General features: G+C 44.3%; 1 protein-coding gene across 5 annotated transcripts in view; it reads left to right on the forward strand.

Annotated features, from left to right (window-relative positions):
- Positions 1-27,941, forward strand: part of LOC138569187 (ankyrin repeat and fibronectin type-III domain-containing protein 1-like) — a 2,784,778-nt gene that overhangs the window by 1,166,614 nt on the left and 1,590,223 nt on the right. For all 5 annotated transcript variants that reach the window (XR_011303172.1, XM_069646931.1, XM_069646929.1 and 2 more), the window contains one exon: positions 21,552-21,781. Coding sequence is in view for 4 of the 5 variants with exons in the window: in XM_069646931.1 (XP_069503032.1) it covers positions 21,552-21,781 (230 nt within the window). In the remaining variant the exon portion in view is untranslated. The remainder of the gene's footprint in view (positions 1-21,551; positions 21,782-27,941) is intronic.

Consider the following 27,941-nt stretch of genomic DNA (forward strand, 5'->3'; position numbering starts at 1 on the left):
CATGGGACAAGGTCTCTTTACTCAACCCAAACATTCGGCCAATGGACAGTTTACACATTAACATTCGTACAAAGTTCAGGATGGCTCAGTTACAAGCGGGAAACACTGTCCACCATTTTAGACACAGAGTTACATTTGGAATGGAATTCAAAATGGCGGATGGACCTAAAATGGCGGCAAAGTCGATCTAGGATCAAAACTTTGCAACGCAGTTTTTTTTGCAGAGCGACTGGGCTTAGGCCAATATATACAAGAAAGGAAGCACAATATGATATCCCATTTAACAAACCCTCCTTTTGGCCTAAGCCAAGCGCTAAACTACTTCTAGTCACTTTACAAGTAACTCCACGTCTCAATGTCCATACATCCTGAATCACTCAATCGCCATGAGGTCAGATACTGAGATTTCTTTCGACACAAATTTGTTGGTCATTTTCTCAGGGGTGCATACCTTGTGTCCTAATGTACCCATCGCTTGTGCACAACATCCTCCTATCATTGAATCATTGAACATATACCAGGAAGACATTGTATACAACAACAGAAAAATAACAAAATACCTAAAATGATCAGCAAGACCGAAAGTAGCTTCTCTCCCCAAGATCGCAAGAAGTCCCAGAACCAAGCGCTAAGATCCCGGTTTCCCTCGGGAACATGCACTTCTGAACTAGGGACGTGCAGATTCTGTATTGCCCTAAAGATAGTTGGGGAGGAATCTGGCATGAAAACGCAACAGGCGGACCACACTAATGTACATACCCATCACCCTCAGCCAGGATGACGTCTAATGCCATCCGGTTCTGTAGTGCTACAAACCTTATCGTTTTTTGTTCTAAAGTCATGTCATAGAGTGTGTCAGTGGTCCGGTTGATGGTCCTCTCCAGTACTCTCGCTAGTCTTCTGATATCCTCTGAGTTCAATATTTGCCCCCAAAATGGTACGAAGGATTTAGCTATGTCCCCCAGAACATGTGCTGAAGTATCGCCATTCTCGTCCCGCCTTGGACGACCCTTAGAGATTTCTACAGTACTAGCAATGAATACCCCGGGTAACAGAATCCCTAAATAACAGGTTCCCTGCCAATCCCTGGGTAACCATGGAAAAGCTACATTACCGCAAACAAAGTAGACAGGTTCGCCTACATACAAAGGTCTGTCCTCACTAGTCAAGTTTGCAACGTTGGCGCAACCCTTGAAATCACCCATTGACTGAGTACCATTCCTCTGTATGCAGAAAGAAACTGAATCGGGTCTGTGGTTAACAGTATAAGAAGGTGGTGTGGCATCCCTATTGCCTATGGGAGCCATCTTGAAAGAGATTAAAAATTGAAAAGGACGGGATAGTCTATCAGAAGGCCTAATAGAAGCAACATTAAACTTGCTCCTATTCGCAAAGAGTCAGCATCCCAGGGGCGTTAGAACATGTTTCTCAAAGTCATTCAAATTTGTTCCATCAAAGTTCCCTGAGATGCTATCGTTCCATCGGCCAAAGAATAGTGCCCTTAAAGAAGCATAGCATGCAGTAGTCAAAGGTAAAAGATGCATATACCAGACCAGCCCCTTATCCCCGTGTTGCGGTTAATGCGAGCAGACCCAGCAATTGGATTAGTTAAAAATGGCATGTGTGGCATTCATGATAAGTAATAGAGTATTGTTATGGTAACTCTGTCTGTGCTGAGAGTCTCTAGGAGATAGAGTGTGCAGATGCACGAAAGGTAAAAAAACAGTAGGTACATTTTCAGTGGGTAACAGAATTTCAAGCAGATGTACTTTCTCCAGATACCAAAATCCTAAGGCAATTACCATTGTGAAACCAGTTAACATAATCAAAAGACAACAATACGTTTTCGGGGGCCCATGCGTTCGATTGTTCATTATTACGGTCGGACACAGTCTCTTATCTGTTCCGTACGAGTGGGAGCAGTTGCAGGCATTGTTTCTTCAAACAAATACGCCAAAGTCAGTTTGCTGGCGATCTCCAGATCGAGCGTTTTCTTAGTCCTTTCCCAAACCCTAGCCAACAGAATTCCCTTACGTGCAAAAGAACGGGCCAAAAAGACAAGCCCTCCAATGATTTTTCTTTGATGGCACAGCTGAACCATGCAGTAAGTCGACCTCCTCGGATGCAGATTGTACCTCGTGATCCCTGGTACTGAGTGATCTGCAAACAACGTGTTGTTACTTCCTGATGGAAGCAGTGATTTGAGCGAAACAGAATTTACAAAAGGAACTGTTGGAGAGTGTCGAGAAAAAGCGGCTGTTTCCCCAGGCCCCACGGTCTCATGGAGAGTCTCCGACGCACTCTCGATGCTTTTTGATGCTTCGTGATCGCTGGTTACAGCACAGGTAGGAGAATATGTGTCTTCTGTATCGTGTGGCAAAGGGAAGGGAATCCTCTTGATGTGGGAAGCGTGGATCCAGTGCTTCCGCCCCTCAACTCGCACAGCGGTCTGTGTGACCAGGAGAACTTGGTGTAGACCCCACCAACGAGGTGTGAGGCAGGATGCTCTTTGAAATGCTTCAACAAGCACCCACTCCCCAGGTTGGATGCTGTGACCTGGGCCCTCGTACTTTTCAGGGAGGGCTTCTCGCACCTGTTGGTAAATCAAATACAGATTTTTAGTTAACTGCCCACAATAATCAGAAAGAAGTACATGCTCAACGTTGCGCAGTGATCAGGGTTTAGGAAGATTCCAAATGTTAGCAGGCCTACCCATGACCACCTCAAATGGAGAGAGCCCAGTCTTAGTTTGAGGGGTTGTTCTCATAGACAATAACACGATCGGTAAGGCGTCCGGCCATTTCAGTTTGGTGCCGGCACACGTTTTAGCGAGCTTGTTCTTGATGATGCCATTGTGTCTTTCTACTAAACCAGCACTCTGAGTGTGTCTAGCCGAATGGAACCGTTTATCGATCTGTAATCCTGTGCATATTTGCAGAATAAGAGCAGTGATAAAATGTGGACCATTGTCCGACCAGATGATTCTTGGCAGACCAAACCTAGGAAAATATTTCTTCTGCATGGTCTTCGCCGTTGTCATGGCTGTGGCATCTTTGACAGGAAAGGCTTCAACCCATTTACTAAAAGCGCAGACAACCACCAATACATATGTGTAGTTGTTGCAGGGCTCCATTTCAATAAAATCAAAATGTATCACCTCGAAGGGGACAGAAGGTGGACCAAACCTACCCCTAAGAGTCGATGTGGCCTTTCCCACATTATGCTGCAAACAGATCATACGACTTTGGACAAGGCGCTCAGCTACTTTGGAGATTTTATCGTTCACTCAGACATTTTGCAACATTTTGGTAACTTTTCGTGCACAGATATGGGTGGGACCATGAGCCATAGCGACCATCATTGTAATATACGCATCTGGCAGCAACCATTTCCCTTCCACCTTGTCCACCAAACAACCGTCATCATCCAATTTTGCCAAACCCTCAGTCCATTTCTTAGATTCCTCTAAAGTGGCATCAGCTTGAATATTTTTCACAGATTCGATATCCTCATCCAAAGTACAGTCATTTGTGGCTTCCCTTGAAGTGTACATTTCTGAAGAGAGATCAGTGGCAGTCTGTTTGGCTATCTGGTCAGCGAAAATATTCCCTTTTCCCACATTATCTATGATTTTCTGATGCAAGCGCTGAGAGTAACCGTACTATCAAGGAGCCATATTGGATTTTAGTGCCGTGTGAGGTCAAGAATCCTCGTTCTGGCCAAAGTCTGCCGAAGTTGTGAACCACCCCAAAAAGCAGACTGACTGTCAGTATATATGTTTACGGTAAGCCTTTCGGAAAGTTCATAAGCTCGAGTCAAAGCTATAATCTCTGCGGCCTGCGCAGAGTTATGTGTGATTCTTTTGGTTTCCACAACCGTGCTCATTGTGGTGATTGCAGAAGCAGCTGTGGATGTACCATCCGGGAGTTTAAAACAGGAGCCATCACAAAACAGCTCCACTTGCGGATTGTTCAAAGGAGTATCTTTTAGATCGATTCTGCCTTTTGTCTCTTGCCCTGTGGTGTAAAGTCAGTCATGTGACTCTTCGTCACTGCAAGCAGTACCTTGCGGGAAAGGTAAATGTTCAGCCGATTGAGGATGCAACATCTTTGAATTTTAATGTGCGGTGCAAACATGATCAATTTGTATTTCGTTAATCGTGCGGAGGTGAGATGTTGTGTTTGTGTTCTGTTTAATAGAACATCTACAGAGTGAGGTACCATCAGGGTTAAAGCATTGCCTAGGACCATACCCTCACTCTGTTTCACGGACGCAGCAGCAGCAGTGACAGCTCTCAAACATCTTGGCAAAGCGCATGCAACAGGATCAAGGGCGGAAGAAAAGTAGCCCACAGCCTATTCTTCCCTCCATGTTCCTGTGTTAACACAGCCAAAGCACATCCATCACGTTCATGCACATACAACACAAAGGCCTTTTCATAATTTGGTGTGCCCAAAACTGGTGCTGAACACAGTGCAGTCTTGAGCAAATCAAACGCTTGCTGGTGTTCCAAGTTCCCCAGCAATGGCGAAGAAATGCCCTTCCTCGAGAAGCCAACATTGGTTTAATCGTTAACGAGAAATTGGGGATCCACTGCATACAGTAAGAAGCGATTCCTATCAAGGCTCTGACTTCCTTCTGTGTATTTGGGACAGACATGCTAGAAATTATTTTTATCCGCTCAGGTGTCAACCTTCTTCCCTCCTTTGACAGGAGATAGCCTAAATATGCGACCTCCTGTCAACAATACTGAAACTTTTTTAGTGAAGCTTTGTGTCCGTGTTGTGCTAGGTGAATAAGCAACAACACGGTGCCCTCCTTACAGGCACTCTCTGAGTCAGCAGCTAAAAGTAGATTGTCTACATACTGAAGCAGTGTACAAATGGCAGGCAACTCAAGTGTGTCAAGCTGCTCTTTCAAAGCTCTACTGTAGATGCTAGGAGTCTCTGTGTAACCTTGCGGCACACGGGTGAAGGTAAACGAGTGTCCCCTAAGGTGAACGCAAACAGATATCTACTATCTTTGTGTATAGGAATACTAAAGAAAGCGTTCTTAAGATCCACAACACTAAAGTGAGTAGCAGCATCCGGAATCATAGTTAATATTGTCGTCACATCAGGCACAATGGGAAATTGTGGAGCAACTATCTTATTAATGGCACGTAAATCAATAATGAAATGAAAGGAATTGCATCATCGGACTATTGCACAAACTACCTGCAAACTACCTGCAATTTCCTCGATTACGCCACGATGCACAAAATCAGAGACTATGCATTTCAAAGCTTGCTCACCATCGACCGAGGTCTTATACTGAGGAATACGTGCAATTTACTACATGTTTCAAAATAATCTTGACAGGTTCAATTGGTAAAACACCGACATCATTATCATCAATTGCCCACAAACACTCCCGAACATCACTAAATTATGGCGGCAAAGGTCTGGTCAAAAACTGAGAGACAAAACGTTGCTGTGGTGAAATCGTCAAACGCACTCCATCAGAAGAACAATGAATTTGCCGCATTTAATTCTATCAACAGATTGAACCCCAACAAATTCTCTCCACAGTTCGTAGTCAAAAGGAATGGACAGTGGTCCATAAATGGACCCAAGGTAATCGGTACCGGCGAAGAAACCGGATAGACTACTGGTGTGCCAGAAAACCCTACAGAAACATCGGTTTGCCCTGACAGTGGAATGTTTGGAACCCGTGAGTAGTCAATGGAACACTTCTGTGCCCCTGTATCTATCAAGAATAGATGCTTCCTATTTCCCACTATCATCTCAACGTAGGGACCTTTCTGATTAACGTGAATAGGCGTCGGTTCAAAACCCTGCTTCAGGCAATCTAACGAAACAGAATGTCGTCAAAAGGAAGTTCTTCAGAGAGGTAAGCAGGGATGATCAAAAATGTTTCTGTTATCCACACTCGGTGCCTGATTATCCTGCGAAGAAGGTTGCTGCAAATCTTGCGAAAACTGACTTCTACCGGTACCCCTGCCCCAGGGCGGCCTCTGGATCGTCTACCCATGTTACCAAATGTGTTATTCGACCTCTGCTGGAGGATCGGGCATTGTGCAGGCCAATGGCCCTCTTGCCTGCAATAAGCACACTGGTTTATGTTTACAGGACCCAATGGCGCATTTCCCTGTTGAGCATATTGACCACTAAATTGTGAATTACCCCCTCTGGGGCCTCTAACAATTTGCTGTAATAGAACTTTTGTTTTCAAGTCTCCCTTTTTTTTTTTTCAATTCTTTCTTTTTCGTTATTGACACGATTCTCATAGTACTGAGCCATATGCAATACTTCTGACTGAGACTTAGCTTGCCAAGCGCTTTCTGAAAACATCATTTCCGACTGGATGTCAGGCAGAAATCCCCACACAAATGTGTCCACAAATAGTCATTTCCCAGACTCTGTGCTCAAATCTTGTCCACTGAAATCTGAAAACACTTGTTTGAACCGATTAAAGAATTCGGTAGCACCCTCAGATTTCCCTTGGACACAAGCAGTAAATTTGTCCCAAATAATCCTTCTCTCAGGAATTATAGCTTTTAAATTCATAACTATCCTCTCAGGCAAAGTCAGTATTACCTGTGGTGGTCTCTTGCCAGCTGGCCTCTCTCTGTCTAGTCTAACCCTATTATCCCATGTATCCCCTAACCCTGGTACATCGTCTACAGTCCTAATCTGTTTCCACAAATCAACAGGTAGGAGCATGGGAAATAACAAATCAATATCACTCAAAGTAAATACTGATGACTGCAAGATAGACTCTATCTCTTTGTAGAACCCTGTTGGATTCTTCCTAATATCGGCAATGGATTTTTAATGGTGTTCACTTCCTGTCTCGAGAACGGGATGTGAGCAAACTCGGAGGAACCTCTCTCATAGGCAACTGAGAAGTAGGCAACTCAGAACGCTTACTGAGCAATAGAGCTAAATAGAGCGCTAAAGCAGCTGAAGAAGTGTCAAACGAAAAAGCTCTTTTGTAAATATTCAATAAGTCTGCGGGACAACAAATCTTTCTTTTTATACATTCATCCTGCAGGTATTCTACCGTAACCTGTATCACTTTCCTCTGCATTTCTGGCGTATACTGAATATACGTGTCATATACTTCTACAGGAGTTATCGACATGTATGAAATCCACCTAATCGCATCTTTTGTGCATATTCGTGTTTCCTCATTTATTGGCTTACGACAAGGAAGGAACCGTTTCTGTACAAACATAGCATCCAAACTAGCACCATCAATATCTTCATTCCGCAACCTTTCCAACTCCCTTCTATACTCAAAAACCCTCTCGACATGCTCATGTACTTTCTCTGCAGTATCTCTTGAATATGCTAAAATATTCAGATCCCTCAACCCTTGTGGGAGATCTATATCATCTAATCTGTTCCACATTATAGGTAAATGAACTCCCAACCCTTCAATAAAAACATTTTTCTCAGGAAAATTGTATAAATTAGAGAGTGTGGCAAAAACATAAGCTTGTTCACCCTTCTCCATGCAGTGTCTAGCCCATGCAGTCAATTCATGCTTTCTCTCTGAAGACACAGTATTACGAGTTACAACCCTCGATCCCGCTCCTCGATCAACTACAAGTGGTACAGAACCATTTGGAAGAGGAAGAGTAGGCAAACCTTGTACATTTGGCAAAAGGGGTGCTGTCATTGGTGCAGCAGGCAAACCCACCAAACCCGTAACAGCAGGCAAAAGTGGAGGAGCAACAGTAAGAGGAGGAACAACAACCGGAGGAAGAGGAACAACAAGAGGAGCGATAGGAAGAGCAGGAGGAACTACAGGAGAAGGAATAATAGCAGGAAGAGGCAAAACAACAGGAATAGGAAAATTCAGAGGTGGCGCAGTGGCACCAGGCCTTCGTTCATTTAGAAGTTTGTCAATCAGCTTATCAGATACATGAAAGTCTTTAGAAGGATACATTTTCTGGATACCAAGTGAAAAAGCCCTATCCATATTCCTAACTGACTCAGACTGTTTATTTTGATCATATAACAACGCTTTTTCGGCATTGGTCATATGACAGCGCACATGTTTTTCCCTACTTTTAAGTTGCTGCAAAGCTTCTTTCTTCCAATTCTGTAATACATCAAATGTTGCAGGTCTAGCCTTTTTCTTTAATAATATAGATTCTAAGTATTCTATGTGAGGAATTTCAAAACTACCATTGATTGGCCACTGAGGTTCAGAAGCATGTCTTGTTTGTCTGTGCCAAATATCATTAAATACTACCAATGCCGTGCTTACAGTACATAGTACACGCCGGCAACCCCTTCATTGGCGCCGGTCGGCCAAATTCCAAAGATTGTCTGTCACTGCGGAATAATGCCCTGAAGCAGGCAGGCAATTTCCCAGGCATATCAGAATACCTGGTCAATAATTGTACTTGCAAGTGCAATACGCCAAAACAAATTATCAGGATACTTAAGAATCGGGTCACGACTCACCTGATCAAATTCTAAGGAGGTCCAATCGGATTACTAAGAACTCAAAGGACTCACGTGGTTGGTGATTTCGGCAAATCTGCCCGCCACGATATATGGACCCTCGTCAAGATGCTGTCTCGGACCGCAGGCTCACCGTCCAGGGATCGGGTCGTGTAGTACTGCTGAGGTTTTGCGTCTCATCCAAGAAAGGGGCCCCCTTTTTCACCGTCTGATCCCGGTCCGATAGCCGCGTCAACCTTCAATGAGATGGCATCAATCTTGAGGGTCCCTATTCGGGGACCATCTGTAAAAGCAAAAGGAATTATCGAGGCTGAGTACCCCAAAAGGAAATACACCAAACACGGGCTTATAAAGATTCACAGATCTTTATTCTAATACTGTACAGTTACAAAGAAATAAAATCAGATACAGATAGCTATCTGGCCCTCAGTATATCACACCGAATACCAGCCCTTTTGGTGTGAGAAGTTAGAGGTACTGGACATCTAAACAGTTGTGCATTTTATACATTTTCGATAATAATGTCCAGCCCCTCTGCAAGTTAATAATCCATGGTCTAGAGTTCGTGCTGAGTTCACTTATGGCTTGCATGACAATATGCACATGGATCACCCTCGGTTTACATGCAAACAGGTTACAATGGCAACAGTGTATTCTTGGATTTAACAATAAGCCTTGTCACATGTCCTTTTCAATGCAGTTCAGCTAGTGTCCACGTTCAGTATTTGCTCTACATTGTGGTCGATGTATGTCCGTGGATCAGACTTATTGACACAGACAATCCTCTGTTTACAAGTCAGGCATGGGACAAGGTCTCTTTACTCAACCCAAACATTCGGCCAACGGACAGTTTACACATTAACTTTCATACAAGTTTCAGGACGGCTCAGTTACAAACGGGAAACACTGTCCATCATTTTAGAGAGAGTTACATTTGGAATGGAAATCAAAATGGTGGATGGACCTAAAATGGCGGCGAGGTCGATCTAGGATCAAAACTTTTCAATGCGGTTTTCTTCGCAGAGCGACTGGGCTTAGGCTCATATATACAAGAAAGGAGCCACAATAAAGATTGCCCACGCTAACAGCTCAGGAAGTCTTCATTCTATTAAAGACGAGGGGGCGAGCATTATACTTTTCTTTCTTTAATACTGCCATAATAGCATTTCAAAAGACATGACTTTTTAAACTTTAGCATTTGTGCTTTTCTGTTACAACAAAGAAAAATCCAAACTGAGGTTTTAAAAGTCCAACTAAAGTGATCCTTCCTTCAAGATGACTATAAAACTAAAACTCCCATGATGCCTATGGGGTGTTGTAGTCCTGACCCTAACTCCTGCTCCAATCAGCTCATAGGTCAGTCTATAAGAACCTTGCTCCCCAGGTCCCTTACTCTTTCTTTGCGGTCCAACTCTCCGGTAACGAACTCAACAGTCTTATGAACAATCAACTCAGGATTTCCAATCTAACTGTGTCCCAGGTCCATGAACTGTAACTCTTTGCAACCCCTGGGCGAATAACTTGACTCCGCTCTGAAGACTCAGCGCTCGTGATCATGCTGCTTTCTGGTCGTCTCCTAGGGAAAAACGGAGAACCAATTATGAGGGTGGGTATCACGACAAGTTGAACATCTTAAATAAATCTTACATTAGTTCAACAGTTGTCTACACTTCGGGTGGGATATAATGCTTGCCTCCTCATCTTTAATAGAATGAAGACTTCCTGAGCTGTTAGCGTGGGCAATCTTTATTCTATGACAAGACAGGAGGCTCGCATTATGCTTATTCAAAGCTCGCTACCACCCTATCAGGTATATCGGATACAGGTTTAAAATAAAATGTCTTAAAGGTCGATTCAGATGACCAATCTGCTGCTTTCATTATGTCTTGGAGTGGCACTCCGGCGGAGAAAGCTCTAGAAGCCATAGCGCCCCTCGCAGAATGTGCACCAAACTGGGATAAGTCAATTCCTGCCCACTGCATGACCTCGCGCACCCATCTAGCTATTGTCGCTGTCGCCACTGCATGATAAGGCTTCCTATGCGCTATTAGCAGCTGTGTGACACCTAGCGGTCTGTACTGCGCTGTGACGGTCTCGCAATCTTTGATACATTGCGCTACACATAATTTTTTGTTTCCCGTAAAATAGGGGTATGAGATAACACGTGAATCTGATTTCGTTCGTTTGGTTATTGTAAAGGCCACTCCTTCGGGATAGAATATTTTCCTATCTATTTCTAATGCCTTAACGTCCGATACTCTTCGGCATGCCGTAAGACACAATAAAATTGCTAGCTTGCATGACAGCTGGGATCGGGATAAATTACCGTTATCTGGCCATTCCAGGAAAAGTCGGAAGACCTCTTTAACATCCCACAGGGTTGTTTATCTCGGTTCTGGAGGCTTTTTCAACTTCATACCTCTCAGGAGTCGCAGCACCGTGGGGTGTTCGCCAATGGCGTTACCCTCTACTTGATCGTGCCCTGCTGATATTGCGGACCGTAATACTCCTATTGTTCTAAAGGCGTTGCTTCCTGAAATCTCATCGCTAAGAAGTTTAGCAGTTGCACTACAGGGACAGAAACGGGATCCACACTCTGCTCTGCACACCAGTGCACCCAACTGTTCCATGCGGTGTTATAGCTCTTAATGGTGGAAGGCGCCCACGAATCTGATACAGTCTGCAGCGAGTCGCGAAATGCCAGGCAATTCCCATTTTCTCCTGAAACCCTGCAGGCCATTAGTCGCAGAGTGCCCGCTAAGATTAGCGGATGCGCTCTCCCGGTCGGGTCGAGTAGAAGGTCCGGCTGGTGCGGAACAATCCTTGGAAAATCCATAGAAAGTTCCATCACTACTGGAAACCAAGGCTGAGATTTCCAGATAGGGAGCACCACTATTAGGTCTGCTTGCTCTCTGCGTACCTTCGCTAGAGTCCTCGTGATCATCAGAAACTGAGGGAAGGCATAATGAAGCGCCCCTTTCCATGATTGGAGAAACACATCTGTGCCCGCTGCACCCGGGTCTATCCTCCAACTGAAATATGTCTGTGTCTGAGCGTTCAGTCTGGACGCAAACAGATCTATGTGTACTGGACCCCAAAGGTCTGTTAATGCTCTGAACACCCTTGGATGCAGTCTCCAATCGCTGGAATCCACCAGATATCGTGAGTTCCAGTCTGCTACTTCGTTCAGATTCCCTGGTAGGTATTCTGCTGTAACCGTTATCTGATTCTGCAGGCAATAATGCCAGAAATCTTTTGCTAACTCTGCCAGCATGCGGGATCTCGTTCCTCCCAGTTTGTTTATGTAACGCACTGCCGAGATGTTGTCCATCTTCAGCAGCATGCAGCATTGCACTTTGTCCTTTGTAAAGGCACGCACTGCGAACAATCCCGCTAGTAGTTCGAGACAGTTTATGTGTAGTTGTAACTCTTGTCCTGACCATTTTCCCCCTGTCTCTACGTTTTCGCATCTTGCCCCCATCCGGATCTGCTTGCGTCTGATTCTATAATGATGTCTGGAATGTCTCAGAAAATCGCTCTGCCATTCCAGGCTTCCATGTTGAGAAGCCACCACTGAAGTTCCGAAAGCGCTTCCTAATCTAGGGTTATCAGCTGGTGATAACCGAGTCCTCCCTGTAGATGCTTTATCTTGAGCCTCTGTAATGCTCGATAATGCAGTGGGGCTGGAAAATCGCTTGAATCGAGGCTGCTAGGAGGCCTACTACTCTCGCTAGAGCTCGAAGAGAGATCATCTCTTTTGCTATCAGTACTCTGATCTCCTTCTTTATCGCTCCTACTTTGTGGTGTGGAAGCTCGAGTGTAGCTCTGATTGTGTCTATGTTGAACCCTAGGAACTCTATATTTTGCACGGGTACCAGCTGGGATTTGTCTAAGTTCACTAAGAAGCCCAGAGATGACAAGAGCGTGAATATCCATTGCACGTTCTTGGATAGCAAGGTTTTGTCTGACTCTAGAACTAGAATGTCGTCCAGGTAGACGATAATACGAATTCCTCTTTCCCGAATAGCCGCTGCTACGGGCCTCATGATTTTGGTGAAGGCCCAAGGTGCTGATGCTAGGCCGAACGGGAGACATGTGAACCGCCATATTTCCCGGCCCCAGCGGAACCGTAGATATCTCCGATGATCCTGGGCTATCGGAATCGTGAGGTAAGCGTCTTTGAGATCTAATCTTGCTAACCAGTCCCCTGTTCGGAGGAGGTCTCGCAGTAAATGGATGCCCTCCATCTTGAAATGGTTGTAAACAACTTTTTAAATTTATCACCGGACGAGTTTGGTCCCCTCGGTGAACTAGAAACATATTGCTGAGGAATCCTGGTCCCCCCTGCGTATCTTCTTCTATTGCATTCTTGTGTGCTAGGCTGAGCAACTCTCTGTGTATCAACTCTTCTTCTCCCCGGGACACCTGGATGGGACGGGGTTCTGAGCCCTGAATGGGGTCCTGTATAAACTCTAGCTGTAATCCCGCTACTGCCTCTAATACCCATGCATCGCGCGATAACGCCTGCCATGCACTCAGAAATTGAAGGGTTCTCCCTCCTACTTTCACGCTTATTACACTCACCTCCTGAGGCATTGGGTTGTCTGTGAGAGCCTCTTCCTCTACGGCCTCTGGGGAACCTGGCTCTAGACGGGAAGAAGGTGTCCTGCTGCTTCCCTTCCCAGTATTGGGCGCGCGGCCCTTGGGGTCTACGAGAATAATTGAAGCGACCGGACGTACGACGACTGTAACGTCCGGTCCCGGAAAAAACTCGACCAGGGAATATCTTCTTGATTGCGCTTTGCGCTCTTTCCAGCGCAGAATACGTGTCTACAAATTGCGACATTTCCTTCGCAAAGGCTTCGCCAAACAATAGACCTCTAGCTCCTTCACCAGCCTCATACGAGGCCAAGTCACTTAGTTTATTGTCTATTTTCAGAAGAACACCTCTCCTATGTTCCGAAGACAGCGCAGTTAGCATTGCCCATGAGACAGACAGCTCTTTGCGCCCAGTTCACCAGAGCCGAAGCGTCTACTGGTGTTCCTATGTTCTTGGCTTTTTCCACCAGGTCCATTATCTTAGCTAAGGGACCTGCAATGTCCAGAAGCTTATCTTGGCACCCTCGCCAGGCTCTGTCTATTCCTTTCCGGTTATCTCGCGCTGTTTTCGTCACAAAAGTGACCATCTTGGAGTCAAGCTCCGGTGTCTCCGCCAGTTTGAATGGCAACTCTGATCGAGGGCATTCTGACCGCATCCTGGACCTTACCTCCCTGTCCAGAGGTTTCCTAATATGCTGCTCCATATAGGCTGCTACTCTGGGCGACGGGACCCAATCTGAAGATTTGGGGTGCCTGATCGCTTCTGGGTCAAACATATCGGTGGTACTGTCTATCTCCTCTGCATGTTGCACGGAGTCAACGTCGTCTCCACCTTCGTCCTCTGGCATATAGCCTTCATCATCGTCCCCTAGATTGATCACCCCTGGGGAAGGGGGTCTATCCTGGCTTTGCTTCTTCTTTTCCAGGACAGCTCTTTTCAGCCTAGCGACAGGGTCGTCTGGTCTTTGGGGAGCCTCATCCTCCCTATCAAGATTGCTCAGGGGGGTCAAAATATGTTTAGTTTTCCGAGCTGCTTTCCATCCCTTATGTTCAATCCCTTCAGAGGGATGTCTGGCTGACAGCTGATCAACTGATTCTTCTGCTTTCCTATTATTGGCAAGCTGGGCTTGCTGTTCTTGAATAATGGCTTCTAGAACTTCAAGCCTCTGCGCAATAGGCTGCACACCTTGCGATACCGCTTTCGACAATGAATCACCTAATACCATCTTAAAACTCTGTGAGAGATCCGCGTCCTGTTGGTACGGGGTCTCTCCCCACTCTTCCTCAGACCACTCCGGAGAGGTGGAAGTTGGAGCACCGGGGCTGTTGGATTGTGCCATCTCTAGTGTTGGTAATACCAACTTCTGGGCTGTCAGCAGGGAACAACAGCAGCTAGGCCCCTGTTCCACAGAGATATGCGTATTGCGGGGTTGTGCAGGTCTGCTTCCACAGAGCCTAAAAAGAAGTATCCGAACTTCTTGCTCTAGCTGTCCCCTAAATAGCACTCCGGTGAAATACGAGTTTTTTTTTTTTTTTTTAGCCGGTATTAGGTCGATGTTTCCTCACTGTCCGCTGTGAACGCAATGAAATCACTTGCGCGCGCGCGCGGAAAGGCTCCGATGGAATGCTGGGGGACTGAACTTTCCCCTGGGTCCTACCGCCCGACTTGTTCGTCGGCGCGGAACCTCGAGGAGCGGGGCCGGGTGCCTGAGGCGAGCGCGTTCGCACGCGGCGCCGGCCCCGCCTCCTCGGAACCTGAACAATGCAACGCCGCAGAACAACGACGAGTGAAATAATATTCAGAACGTCCGAGCGACACGGATTACTTACTATATTCTCTTCAATTGTAAATATTACCTTATATATATATATACGCTCTAATGTCAATGAAGGGCACACTCATATATAAGCGTTCTATATACGCTGCGCTGGGGATTATGAACATACGCACACAAATATTCTAAAGAGAGATAATGTGAGGTACTTATCTTTGGCAGCAAAAAAGAAAGAGGAAGGGACCTGGGGAGCAAGGTTCTTATAGACTGACCTATGAGCTGATTGGAGCAGGAGTTAGGGTCAGGACTACAACACCCCATAGGCATCATGGGAGTTTTAGTTTTATAGTCATCTTGAAGGAAGGATCACTTTAGTTGGACTTTTAAAACCTCAGTTTGGCTATTTCTTTGTTGTAACAGAAAAGCACAAATGCTAAAGTTTAAAAATTCATGTTTTTTGAAATGCTATTATGGCAGTATTAAAGAAAGAAAAGCATAATGAGAGCCTCCTGTCTTGTCATAGAATATGATATCCCGTTTAACAATGCAACCCCATATGAAGTCTACATCACATTGGCAGTCTCCAAGAAAAATACAACCCCCTCCTTGCCATGACATTCCATTTCTTTTCTTTGACAATGGCCAGCTCCTCAACTCAGCCATGATAATGGTGTTACTCAGATAAACGCCCCTTATCACATGTTCCAATCGTACTTCCTTTTCCCATTGATCCAAGTCTGTAAGCAAAATCAAGAAAAAGTGTAAACCAAATGGGAGACTAATGACCCGATTCCGAACTCCAAAATAAGAAAAGTGTCTTTTACCATGGGGAATGCTTTTCTTATTTGCTCCATATTGTGTGCCTATATTTATGTGTATACAGGACATGAAGCAAATAAGAAAAGTGTTATTCAATCATAGAATGCAACTTTTCTTATTTTATATGGAGCTCAGATTTAGACCGTAAGTGATATTAAACTGTTTTGAATCCTTTGGGAGAAAACATCAATTACAATGGGTGACATTCCCCGACACAGAGAACTCTCTCATCTTTATCAAAATGTTTGTTGTAAAAGAAAACTGTAAGACTCCCCCCACCAGTGGACCATTGACATCTCCCTCTGTTGCACTTTGATATAGAGATAGTCTCCAGGCTTCAAGGAGTGGGGCACTTCCTCTGGTTCCTTCGGTAAGGTTTCTTTCACCTGCATTTTGGGAGGCTTTATAAAGGAAATGAGCCTTTTTCAGTAGTTTAGTACCATATTATGGGTGAGGTCTACATTTGGGCAGGCATTCTACAGGGGTGTAGAGGAGAGGAGATGAATATTGATATTGATATTTTATTTCTATTGCGCTCGTACACAAGTGTTTCACAGCACGTACCATCATAGGGCATACCATCAACATATCACAAGAGGTTAATCACGTTCTCCTGCTTCCTGTACTTTGAATACTGAAGAGCATCAGAGGCAGCATGTCCTGTCCAGCCATTTCAACTTTATTTCAGAACACATATTGGCTAGCATTACTTTAGCATTTGAGTTCTATATTCCCATTGTCCCTGCTGAATGGGGATGAAGTGCACAGCAGAATTTCCGTTAGCTCGTTTTTTTTTACTTGGCCTGTAAATTGGAGCCAATGTCACTATTCTAACCGACACTCCAAAGTGAGGTACACAATCCTTAATTAGAAGGTTGGCCATGGTCACAGTATTTGCTTTGTGGCTTTGGAATACTTCTGCCCCTCTTGAGAAGGTAGCCACAAACACTAGGACAAGTGCATTTTTGAAGTTGAATACAATCCACCTGAATATTGATGTGTGGCCGCAGAGGTGATGGTGAACTGCAAGGCTACTTTCACAGTCTTTTCTATATTATTTTGTTGGAAATTGACACTGTCATAACTTTGTTCTATTGTGAACAAGCGTTGTTCGTACCAATCTTGGTTAAGACTGGCAGCCATGCCCCCATCCTACACAGGTGTGTCTATGATAGATAAAAAGCAAGTAGAATAACAGTACCTCTAGAGCAACTTGGCCAGCTTGTATTCTGCCAAAGAATATCGGAGTTAGGCAATAGCCCATTATCGACCATGGCCCTTTCACCGATTGGGGGCTGCATCATTGATAATCTCTAGCTCCTGTAGTGAAGCGAAAAAATGGGGTCTGTGCCTGACTCTTCACACTTACCATTTATTCCTCATGAGAGCTCACTATGGCTGCCTGTTTATCATCTGCAACGGCTAAAGTATGTCCTTCCGAAATCTCATCATGAATGGGTTGTTGAGTAGCAGATTCTGCAATTGCTAATCAGCTAACGTAAATGCTCGGATTAAGGCTATTAATTTTGCAACCTGGGTGGAGAATACATTTAATAATTGGGCACTTTTGACAATTGTTTGATTGAGAACATACTGCATATCCCACAATTTCCCTTTTACATCACACAAACACGGGTCATCTACAAAATAGATGAAATCAGGATTTTCTAAGGTCACATCAAGAAGGTATTTTTTGGGCGATAAGAGTTTGTTACTACACAATTGTGGGGCTCTCCATCAAGCGGGCTAGCTAACAGGGAAGCTGGCTGTAAAACGTAATATTGTGTCTGTGTAATATGCAAAGAGTTCAAGAGCAGCATCCCATATTTGGTTGAGCAAGAAAGTGAAAAGTGTTTTATCCTAGCAATAGCAGTGCAGCAATAGCATGTGAGACTGCAGCTTCCAACAGAGAATCTAAGACTTTACATTTGCATTGTTGCACTGCCAAAGTTGCTGTAGTGACAGATTTGAAACAAGGAGGAAATCCTGCAGCGACAAGGCCAAGTGATGTACTATAATATGCAAGTGGACAGTGTTTTCCCACATGTTTCTTTGTGAGGGGTGCTAATGGGAAGCTATCTTTATAATGGCAATAGAGGGTGAACTTATTCTTATTCGAGCACCACTCAAGCTTGTAGTTAACTGTTGGGAATGCTTAATCAGCTTAATCAGCCTTCTCTGAACATGGTAGGGGTTCTGGTGTGTTCAGCCTTGTTAATTCCTGTAATGATTGGTTGTGCATATTCTAGGACCATTGTGGAAGGCTGTTCTATTTATATTGGATGCCATGGTCAAAAATGCAAAGAGGTACTGGCCTACTGGGCGTACTCGGATAGATAAAGAAGCAGCCCGGATATCTACAACAGGGAAAGGGGTGGTTGACGGTGAAATGCAAGACAATATTGTAGTATAGGACCATGGGGACAATAGGTAAGACAACAGCGTTGACAGCAAACATATCCTGCGCAAATTAATTAGTGTCCTTTCTGTACTTCTCATGTGGAAAATGGGAATACTCATTAGAAAAGTAATTCCTTGCATTTTGAGTGACTGCATGGCAGGAGAAATCTCTTCCACTCCTTTCTACTTTGGGGCATAACTGGCATTGAGGAATTCTAGACAGTGATTTCAATTCATCAAATAGCATTCTGATGAGCTAAGCATTATGAGTACACCCTTCTTCAGTATCATGGGAAGACCATAAACAGGAACCTGGGTTAGAAATGTGGTAGGCCCTGGGGACAGCCAGGTAAATACGGAAACTGGGTCAGGCTTCAGAAAATTCAGTAGTGCTGCTGGTATAGCTTCAGTGTTATTACCGGAATGATCTATGAATAACTTTCTCTTGTGCAATATATAATACAGTTTAGCTGACATAAAAGAACTTGCCCCTATAAATTAACCTGGACAGAAGAGCTAAGTAACAATATGTGTTTAACAGAAATGGGATATAGTTAAACAGAATCAACCTTTGCAACAGGCTGGTCTATTTACAGAAGCAAAGTGTCCCTATTCACATGGGAACTAGGAAAATAACATCCTCTACAAAAGGTCAGTCCCAATGGGGAATAGTTAAGCTATTATTTCTTAAGGCTTCATTTTCACGTGAATGTGTGTTTTTTGGCAATTGATAATGTTATAAGTCTACAGCTAAAATGGGTATCACTTTCCAATAGTTTTTTTTCTGTTCGTAAGTATAAATATTTTAATTCAGTATTCAAGCATCATTTTTTTTATGTCTCAGTGAATAATTAAAACATTACATACACATTAGACGAAATATATTCACAATTGACAGAAAACAAGTATATTAATGTAGCTTAATGAGCAGAGAAAATAGAAAAAGTAAAAAAAAGATATAAAAAGTGCATTTATTAGTAGTTGATATGATCACACTAAAGGAACAATCTACTATAGCATTTGTTTTTTTTCAATGCACATTTACTTAATTCCAATTTTGCTTGTTTACGACAAACAATTGACAGATTCATGTCATTCCCATTTATCTATTTTGAGACAGACACATGATGTTTGATTAAAATATAGGTTTGACGTAGGGTTACAGTTCAGCGGAAAATGTAATTGCCTGCCTTCAGAAGGAACATAGATTCTTCAGACGCTATGTGTGATCAAGCCAAACATGAGGAAATTAAATTGACCAATCTGGTTCGTTAAAATTATGTGATTGACATAACGAATTGATGAAAGCATGTGGTTCAAAATTAAGTCTTGTTGCATGGTACATTGATTGTTACTTGGTTGCAAAGCAGTGATGTCCAACCCTCGACACACGAGAATTTTTAAATATTTACAAGTAAGCATTGTTAGCTGTGGTAAAATAAGACATGTCTAAGCCCGGAAGATCTACCCTTAATGTAGCATACAGGCCTCCCTAAATAGGTGGCTTAGTAGTCTCACAGATGATGGATATTTGGGAAGTAGTATTGCAAGAAGTGTATCTGCAAAGTATGGGGGAGGAAAAAAGGGGGTCAGGGGACTCTAATGTAAACAGTGGGAAAATAATATATATGAAAGAAATTTAAGACAACATGTATATAGATGTCTTCCAGGATGATGTTGAGAATGTTACAGGTTATTTTACCTATGCAGTAGTTTGAAATTGGCCTGGAGATGAGATTAAGAGGTCTTTCATCAAAGTATTTTGAAATGCAGAGTTTCAGAAATGTAGCATCTACTCTGTAAAGTGTAAAAGGGAGAGGTGGAGCCCTCATTCAGATAACTGAGGAATACACATAATACAAGGCTATAATAATGGACACATGGGTTTACCTATGTGGCTGTCCCAGGCCTGGGGAACCAGTGGTGACTTTTGGCATGGGATCTAAGATTGAAAAATCCAGAGTTAATATAAACAGGTGCTGCTGTGCGTTGCCCTCATCACGCACTTGCACTGACATCATCGCACATGTGCAGAGATGCCAATGCGTGATTGGCAATGGCATAGATGTGTCATAGTGAGATTTGGCATGCAGGGTTACGGGGGGAATTATTCATATCCCACTGTATTTTAATCTACACATTTGTATTCTACTTAACAGAGATCAGGGGAGTCCAAAAGAGATGTGGGTATGTTTGGACATGTGTTTGATCGATATGTAATGGGGGAACTAGTGCTCGATCTCTCTGTAGAACTATTTGGGAAATGCCATTTTTTGTGAAGGCACTAATGGGGTGAACAGTCAAAGCTCTATTACCTAGAAAGATTAATGGTACCAAAACACAGAAAAGTGTCTGCATATCAATGGCAGTTTGTATGAGCAGGCAGAAATATCTAATAGAGGACAAGATAGAGGTGCTCCATTTAACTGTTATGGAAGTGTAGATATGTTGGAACTATACAAGCCCAGTTCAGTCTTAAGAAGAGTCAGAGGACACTTATATATAGCTCAATGTTGGAAGCTGTTCATTTAGTCCAAATGTATGGGTCTGCATTTTATGGATCCAGCCCAACTCCTTTCTATGCAGCAGATCTTCCAGGTTGGTGGGAGATTTAACTGTATCAATCATCCACCATAGGAGCTCATCTGGTGTATGTTGGAATTCCAGGAAATGAAAAGCTATAGAAGCTGAGATATCTTTGCATCTTATGTGTGGCTGATGTTCGGAAATCCGGGTACATGCCTTGGCTGCGGGGCTTTCAATGCAATATATTACTCTTGCGGTTTTACAATTCATCAGTTCCCTTATCTACCAGTTTGTATTTTTAAACATGAAGGAATTCATTTTTTTAGTCAAGTTACACAGTCGAGAGAGTCGGCTGATGCGCAAATGGAGGCTTAACCACTCGCATAAGGACCTGCAACTCTACCTCTCTGTCCTGAACTCTCTCAAGTCCACTCTTGATGGAGCAAAAGGGGAATTCTACCTAACCCTCATTGACTTTCACTCCAACCATCCTCGCCCAGTTACAGGGCACCCTAAGCTCACTCCTCACTTTCCTAAGCTCAAGACTATAAGCTCCACTCTCACAGCTAATGACATAGCTGAATACTTTGTTGCAAAAAAATCCCAAATTAGAGTCTATCCCGACTTTCCTCATACTCCCTCTTCCTACATTTTCATGGCGGCCAGAATACTTCAGACACTCCAATTGGATGGAATGTCATGGTTTAGCTTGTCACCTCACACTCCACCTCTGGACACTGTTTCAGCCACCCAATAAATAATTAAATAGCTACTACCTGAATGGCTTTCTCATTGCAACTGTTTTCATAGCATTTTAAGTGTTCTGTATGTGTCCCTTTTGCAGTGTTCAATGATGAAGATACTCCTAGCAAATCACAGTCCACTCATTTTCAGTCACCTAAGAATGTTTCCGGGACCTAGTGTTTTAAATTCATGGTTTATCTGTCTGCAGGCGAGGCATGGCGGCTTGAAGATGATTGTGTTGAAACCACCGGGGAGATTGCCCATGGCCAACGTGTGCACACTGCCCTTGATGAAGCCCCCTTTGCTCACCCGCGATCCCGCTCCCTCTACATGAGGAAAAGCGTCTCTGTGGACAACCATCTGAGCTCCTACGACTACCCCATCCACCCACCTGGAGGAAAACCCGAAAAGGTTAAGACCAAGCTCCGGAGACAGTTTGTAAGTACACGTCACTAAATTAACAATTTTCACTTCTTTCAAACATTGCTAAAGTGAATAGTTAATCATGCTACTTGGATCCTATTCATGAAACTTAACATGTTATCAATTGATTCCAGTGTGGGGCCTGTGACAAAGTCATTCTTAGCTAATGGGCCCTCTCAGAATACTAAGACGTTTCTCTTGTATCACATTACTGACTCAGCACTCTTCTCTTGACAGTATTGCTGGCGTTGCCCTAATCAGTGAAAGTGTGGCTATGCGCAACTCTTAGATCACTGACACTTCAATGATGTATCGTTTATTATCTATTATTAGATTCATACTCTTTACATCTATGGAATTATGTTGGAATTATGTATTACACCACACCTCACATTGACTCATTGCCATCTTTAAACACGTAAGGCCTGATTCACAGAAGCGTTTCATAATGTTGCATTGCCAGCGCAATGGAGAATTCCCATTACTGACATCGCACTCATTTTGCCCTTTAATTTAGTCTCACAAATGTATTAGATGTTGGTCTGTTTGGAATCTATGGACTTATTCAGACGTCCTGGCATGAACATACTATGCTTGTGCATCACCAACACTGGTATGAAACTTCCCACTAGATACAAGTAGCTGAACCAATCATATGCAAGGAAGACCTCCTTGCAAAGAGAAAATAATAAGGGACTCATTATGATTATGGTGGTAACCGTAGAAACATGTTATCTTTAAAAACCTCCCATCTTTGTTTCCAGGTATAGTCCAATCAGACTAGTCAGAGAGGGATGTTCCATGAATCAGTACTCTCTTCTGAAGGGCTGTCAGGCAAATGTGGACATAAAAGTGGCCACCATTACTTGTATTGTATGCCAGGGTGAGTGGATGCCACATAGTCATCAGTATAGCAGTTAGAGAGCCGAATTAACACTAACCAAATTCAAGATCTTCTGTTACTCTATCCCACACTTGACAGGCTCCAACCATTAGTCCAGGATATATCTGGTTGTGATTAGTGTACAGCATTGGGAGCTCACTCTAGCTTTCTAGCCTCACATCCCAATGACAGCTTTTTTTCAATATGTTTTTTTTGCCTCCCACTGTTTGGGAAGAAGGGGACTTTTGCTCGCATCTTTTTTTCTGGGCCAGCTCAATCGCAGCACCTCAACTCAAAAGCTTTTTTATGAACTGCTGGGTGGGTGGGGCAAGGACTCCCTGGTTTATCTGGAAATCTTTAAGAAGGCAATTGAATTACCCATTTGCAAGAGACACCATAAAAAAAATGTAAAGGTCAATGCATAGACCTTCAACGTTCCAGTCAAATCTATAGACTTATAAGCCTCTGAGCCCAGAGAAGCTTCAATATGCTAGACATGTAATTCACCGGTCCAACCTATCAAGGCAAGATTAGGGAGAAGTCAAACTGAAGGATTTGCCATCACAGCCAAGGTCAAACCTGCACACATGTGATGTGGAGAAGATAGCAACAGGGTCAATTATTTTTCTCAACATGAAAATCACTGGCAAAACAAGGCAGCAATCAATATGATAAGTGTGGATTCATAGATTATTTGCACTGAGCCACATCCTATTGCCTCTCAGGCTCATTCTGAAGAAGGTGCAACAATCCCCCCTGAAAGTGGTGACTGCTTGCATGTTTGCAAAATCAAGCTCTTTCATGGGCCTTTTGACGTATCCCAGCACAAGGTGCGGATGAATCAGGGAGTCACTGACTCTGTGGAGACCTGCAATTGATGCCTCGATGAAATCCATGAGGGCAGTCATTGCACCTTTAATTCCAATGGTCTGTGTCTGCTTATTTCCTAAGGAAGAATAAACAGGCACACCCTACTAATATCCAGCCGGTACGTGGGGATCAGCATATTGATACCTGAACTCTGGCTTTAAGATTCACGACACAGTGTGGGAATCGCATATGGGAACACCATGTCAGCGTTTCCGGATCATCCATTGATGGTCTGTTAAGAGTTAGTGTAACCTGCAAGACCCCAGAAGCTCAGCTAGCTGTCAGGAGAGACAGAGCCCAGAGTGGACTGTTCAAGGTGAATGCAGTAGACACAAAAGAGAAGAGAAATAGGGAATGCAAGCCATCACCCAGAGTGCCATATATGCATGGCCACATGCTGAGGTCCGGGTGTGATAGGGGTGAAATAGAGAATTTACTGTTTTACTGTGATAGAATTCAGTTAGAGGTAAGATTGAAAAAGAATGCATTGTAGGCTAGCTAAGTCAACATCAATATTCACTTAAAGCCAGGACTCGAGGAGAGCAAATCTACAGGGTAAGGCCTGCATGCAGTGACAGTTTGGCCCCTGTGTGTGAAATGTTCTACGGATCTTAGCTTGTCTCTGTATCCGTGGGGATCAGGCATTTGGACCTTCCTGCAAAGCCTCTTCGCGTTCAACCAATGCACAAGTGAACAGGAGAGCACACATTCTTATACGTACTCTCTTGGACATAAACATCCACCTACAGCCAGATTTTATAGACAGGAAGAACTGTAAGGAATTACGCACACTATTAAATGAGGGTGAGTTTTGAATTGTGGTTCCTTGGGGAGCAATGCCCTGGCCTGTGCTACCGCAAGTCTTTGAGGCCTGCTAAGCAGTTGATGGGGATGGTCAAATTGATGTTGCTGGGTTCCTATTGGGATCAGGCTAGTCTTTTCGCGAAATTAATTTGCATAATGCAGCCTTTTCGACCCTTCCCAACCTTGGCCACTTTTACCATGTCCTGTTAAAAGAGGGCAGCAGGGGAACCATATGTTCTGCAGGGATGTAGAGTTGCTTACCAGCTTATCTTTTGAAAGTTTACTTTGGGGCATTATGGGCTTTTCCATGAACTGAGTGCCTATAGCGTGTATTATTAAATTTGGTGTTTGTGTATTGCTAACAGTCACCATCCGTCTGCTTTGCAGCCCTTGTCGGCCTTGTACAAAGCAGCATAGCATCAATGTGAAACGACGTAACGAAACATGACGTAACCTAACATGACGTATCATAGTATGGTAGCATAACAAATGCGGCATTATGTTGGGAGAAATAAAGATAAAAACTAAAGAAAAAAGAAAATAAGCAAGCTCCTGTTGAACATTTTGTATTATTGCGTTTGTATTTATTGAAGAACAGTGCATTATTTCAAATATAAATTACTTACTGAGTATGCAATAACAGAGAGCAGAGACAGTCCTAGGGTACGTTGCCTTTTACATAACGGCATTGTTGGATCGAATGACGTATAGCAAGATAGATAACATATAACAGGTACAGGGACTGAAAGTATTACAGTATTTTACATTGGGAGCCTGAGGACAGTATTTACATTTTACAAATGACATAGAGTAGTACTTATGGCAGAATGCAAAAGATTTTGGATGGAGATTAGTTTGGGTAAGTGGCTGCGGGGGATTCTTCCTTCACTAACATGTGGTGTTTGACCCTTGTTTAAAGGAGCTCCACCAAAGCGATGTCTTTGATGGCCACATGGGAGGGCATTTCAGGGGCTTGGGCCAAGTGTGGAAAAGGAACAGAATTGTGGGGAGGCATGGGAAATGGGAAATGGGTGACTGATAGTTTGGGAAGAGAAGAGGAATGGAACATTTGAGAGGGGTGAGTACAGTAGGGTGCAGTCCGTGGGATGTGTGTTATCAGGGCAGCGGTCAGCGGGGTAACTGGCAGATTGGGGTTGCTGGTGGGGGTCGAGGGAGGGGAAAAGTTGGGGTTTCAAGTTGCATCAAGGGCTGGGGGGAGAATCCTGACCCAGAGAGCGTGGCGCATGGCCCACGGCTCCTCCCCTGCCACTCCTGTGACACACCACATCCAAATCCTGGGTCGAAAGCCTGGTCCCAGCGCACTTGGGTCGATGGGGCACTGAACTGGCTCGCTGAACCGTGGCCTGAGGGACAATGTAGGAATCCCCAGCTCTGAACGTGCAGAATCGGACTGTGCCTCCCCCCAGTGCTACACTGGAGACCTGAATATAGGAGCAGGAAGTCCAGCAAGGAGCTATTGGACTGTTAGATGTGTGGCTCTTGTGTCGCACCTGGTGTGGCTACCGACCCGCAACATCATATCAGCCCCCGGTGAATAGGGGATCCCTGTGGCTGGCACCACCGAGGAACTGATCACAGACACCAGGCACCAGAGGCCCCTTAGCTTGGGGGCCAGCCAAGGTGTGAGGCAATAAGGTGCAAAAGCAACCCAGGTGGGGTGGTTTAAGAGGACACAGCAGAAGGAGGAAATAAGAGGGCTGCACATGAGGAGCACCAACTGAGGGGGGAGAAGCCCCATTCTGTGGAGCTGTTCAACAGCATCTTTAGTGGACCTACAACAGGGATGGCCCGTCTGAGCGGACTGACGCAGCGAAATCTGCAATCACCCCATACTATCCCCAAACAAACAGCAGGGTAATTAACAACAGTTGGGAGCAGACTGCACTTCGTACCAGATTGCCTGGACCAAGCTGAGGTGCCAAAAGATCCGGGCTCCATCACTCACCGGACAAGAAGGGAGTCAAGAGTCACCCATTGACTAGTGGGTGGCCCGAGAAGGGACACTATCCTCTGATGAGTTGATCTGTTAGCCAAATCACAGAAGTTAAGCAAACAACAAACTAAACCACATTTCGAAGCTGCTACTATGCCCAGAGCAGCGGGGAATGAGGAAGGTCCACGGGAAGGATCTTCACAAGTCACTGTATCGGATCCTGGAGAGGTACTCTGCGACATCAGAGCGATGCTGGGACATGTACAGACCAGTATTCAATCGCTGGATGGTAAAATGGACACCCTGACCTGCAAGGTGGACCACATGCAGTTCTGCCTGGATAAACATGGGGAAAGTCTGTACAAAGCTGAGGGCAGAATATCATCGAGGACGGGAACAGCTCCCCAACCAGTGGTCGAAGTGTACAAAAAGAAGTAGTTTAACTATGTTCCCTGCTGGCCTACACCCAGTCCCCACAAACCCCATGACCACGCCCCCTCCCACACACAATACAAACCCCCAAACAGATGCACCTGCTGTTTAAGGAACGTTCAGTATAGTGCACTGAAAGTGCAAGTTTCAACTTATTCCAACACTTTAAAATGAAACCAATCTGGAGCAGTTTCAGTTTAAAATAAAAGTATAGGAACAGTAAAACTTAATTTAAATTTAAAAAAGTAGAGGAGCACCGCTCCCACCTGCTCCTGCTCACTTCGACCACTGTCCTCAAGGCGAACAATGAAAGGACTGACCGAAAAGCAAGATGACCTTGAATCCTGGTCCCAGCGAAACAACCTGAGGATAATCGGAGTCCCGGAGGCTGTGGACCAACTCAACATGGAAGCAATGGTGGAGAATCTACTGAACGAGGCCTAGGAGACAATGAATTCTCTGCGGTATTTATTGTGGAAAGAGCCCACCGAATACCAAGTGGCAGGAAACCAATTCCGGGAGCACACGCTCGGCAGTTTATAGCCCATTATTGAATTACCAGGACATGGATGTGGAACTCCGAAAGGCCAGAGAGAAAGGCTCCCTGCGGTACCACGATGCACAGATCGATCTATTCCCAGATTTCTCAGACAATGTACAATCTACCAGGAAGACTTTCATCGAGGTGAAAAGGAGGCTCAGGGAGAGAGGCATGAAACAAAGAGTTGAACATGGTTAGGAGAGAACAGTTCTTCCAAACCTCAGAGGTTACAATCCGGGACAGAAGAACCCTAGTGGTGCAGGGAATTATACAAAGACAATTGTATACCCTAGTTAATTATTATGGCAAGAATCAAGACACGATAGAGACATTGGAGTGTGTTGACCAACAACTGGGGTCACTACCACCTGGGGAGATAATATAGGCGGGGGATTTTAATGAGGTCATGGCCAAGGCCTGGACCCCATGGGTGGAGTCCACCACCCAGCACCAAAGGCCACTAATAAATTACAGGACATGTGTTCCATATGGGAGGTGATCAATGTCTGGAGGATTAGAAACCAGGAGGCACAGGAATACATCTACCATTCTTTTGTACACAACTTGGCATCTTGGCTAGACTACTTCCTGGTTTCTCACACACTAATGGGTAAACTAAACGAGGCATCTATCCTGGTGCGCACGTTATCAGACCATGTCCCGGTGCTGCTGGCTGTTGAATTAACAGGTC

This window comes from Ambystoma mexicanum, chromosome 2q (genome assembly GCF_040938575.1).
Source record: "Ambystoma mexicanum isolate Mex_15411 chromosome 2q, UKY_AmexF1_1, whole genome shotgun sequence".
In the NCBI taxonomy this organism is placed as follows: Eukaryota; Metazoa; Chordata; class Amphibia; order Caudata; family Ambystomatidae; genus Ambystoma; species Ambystoma mexicanum.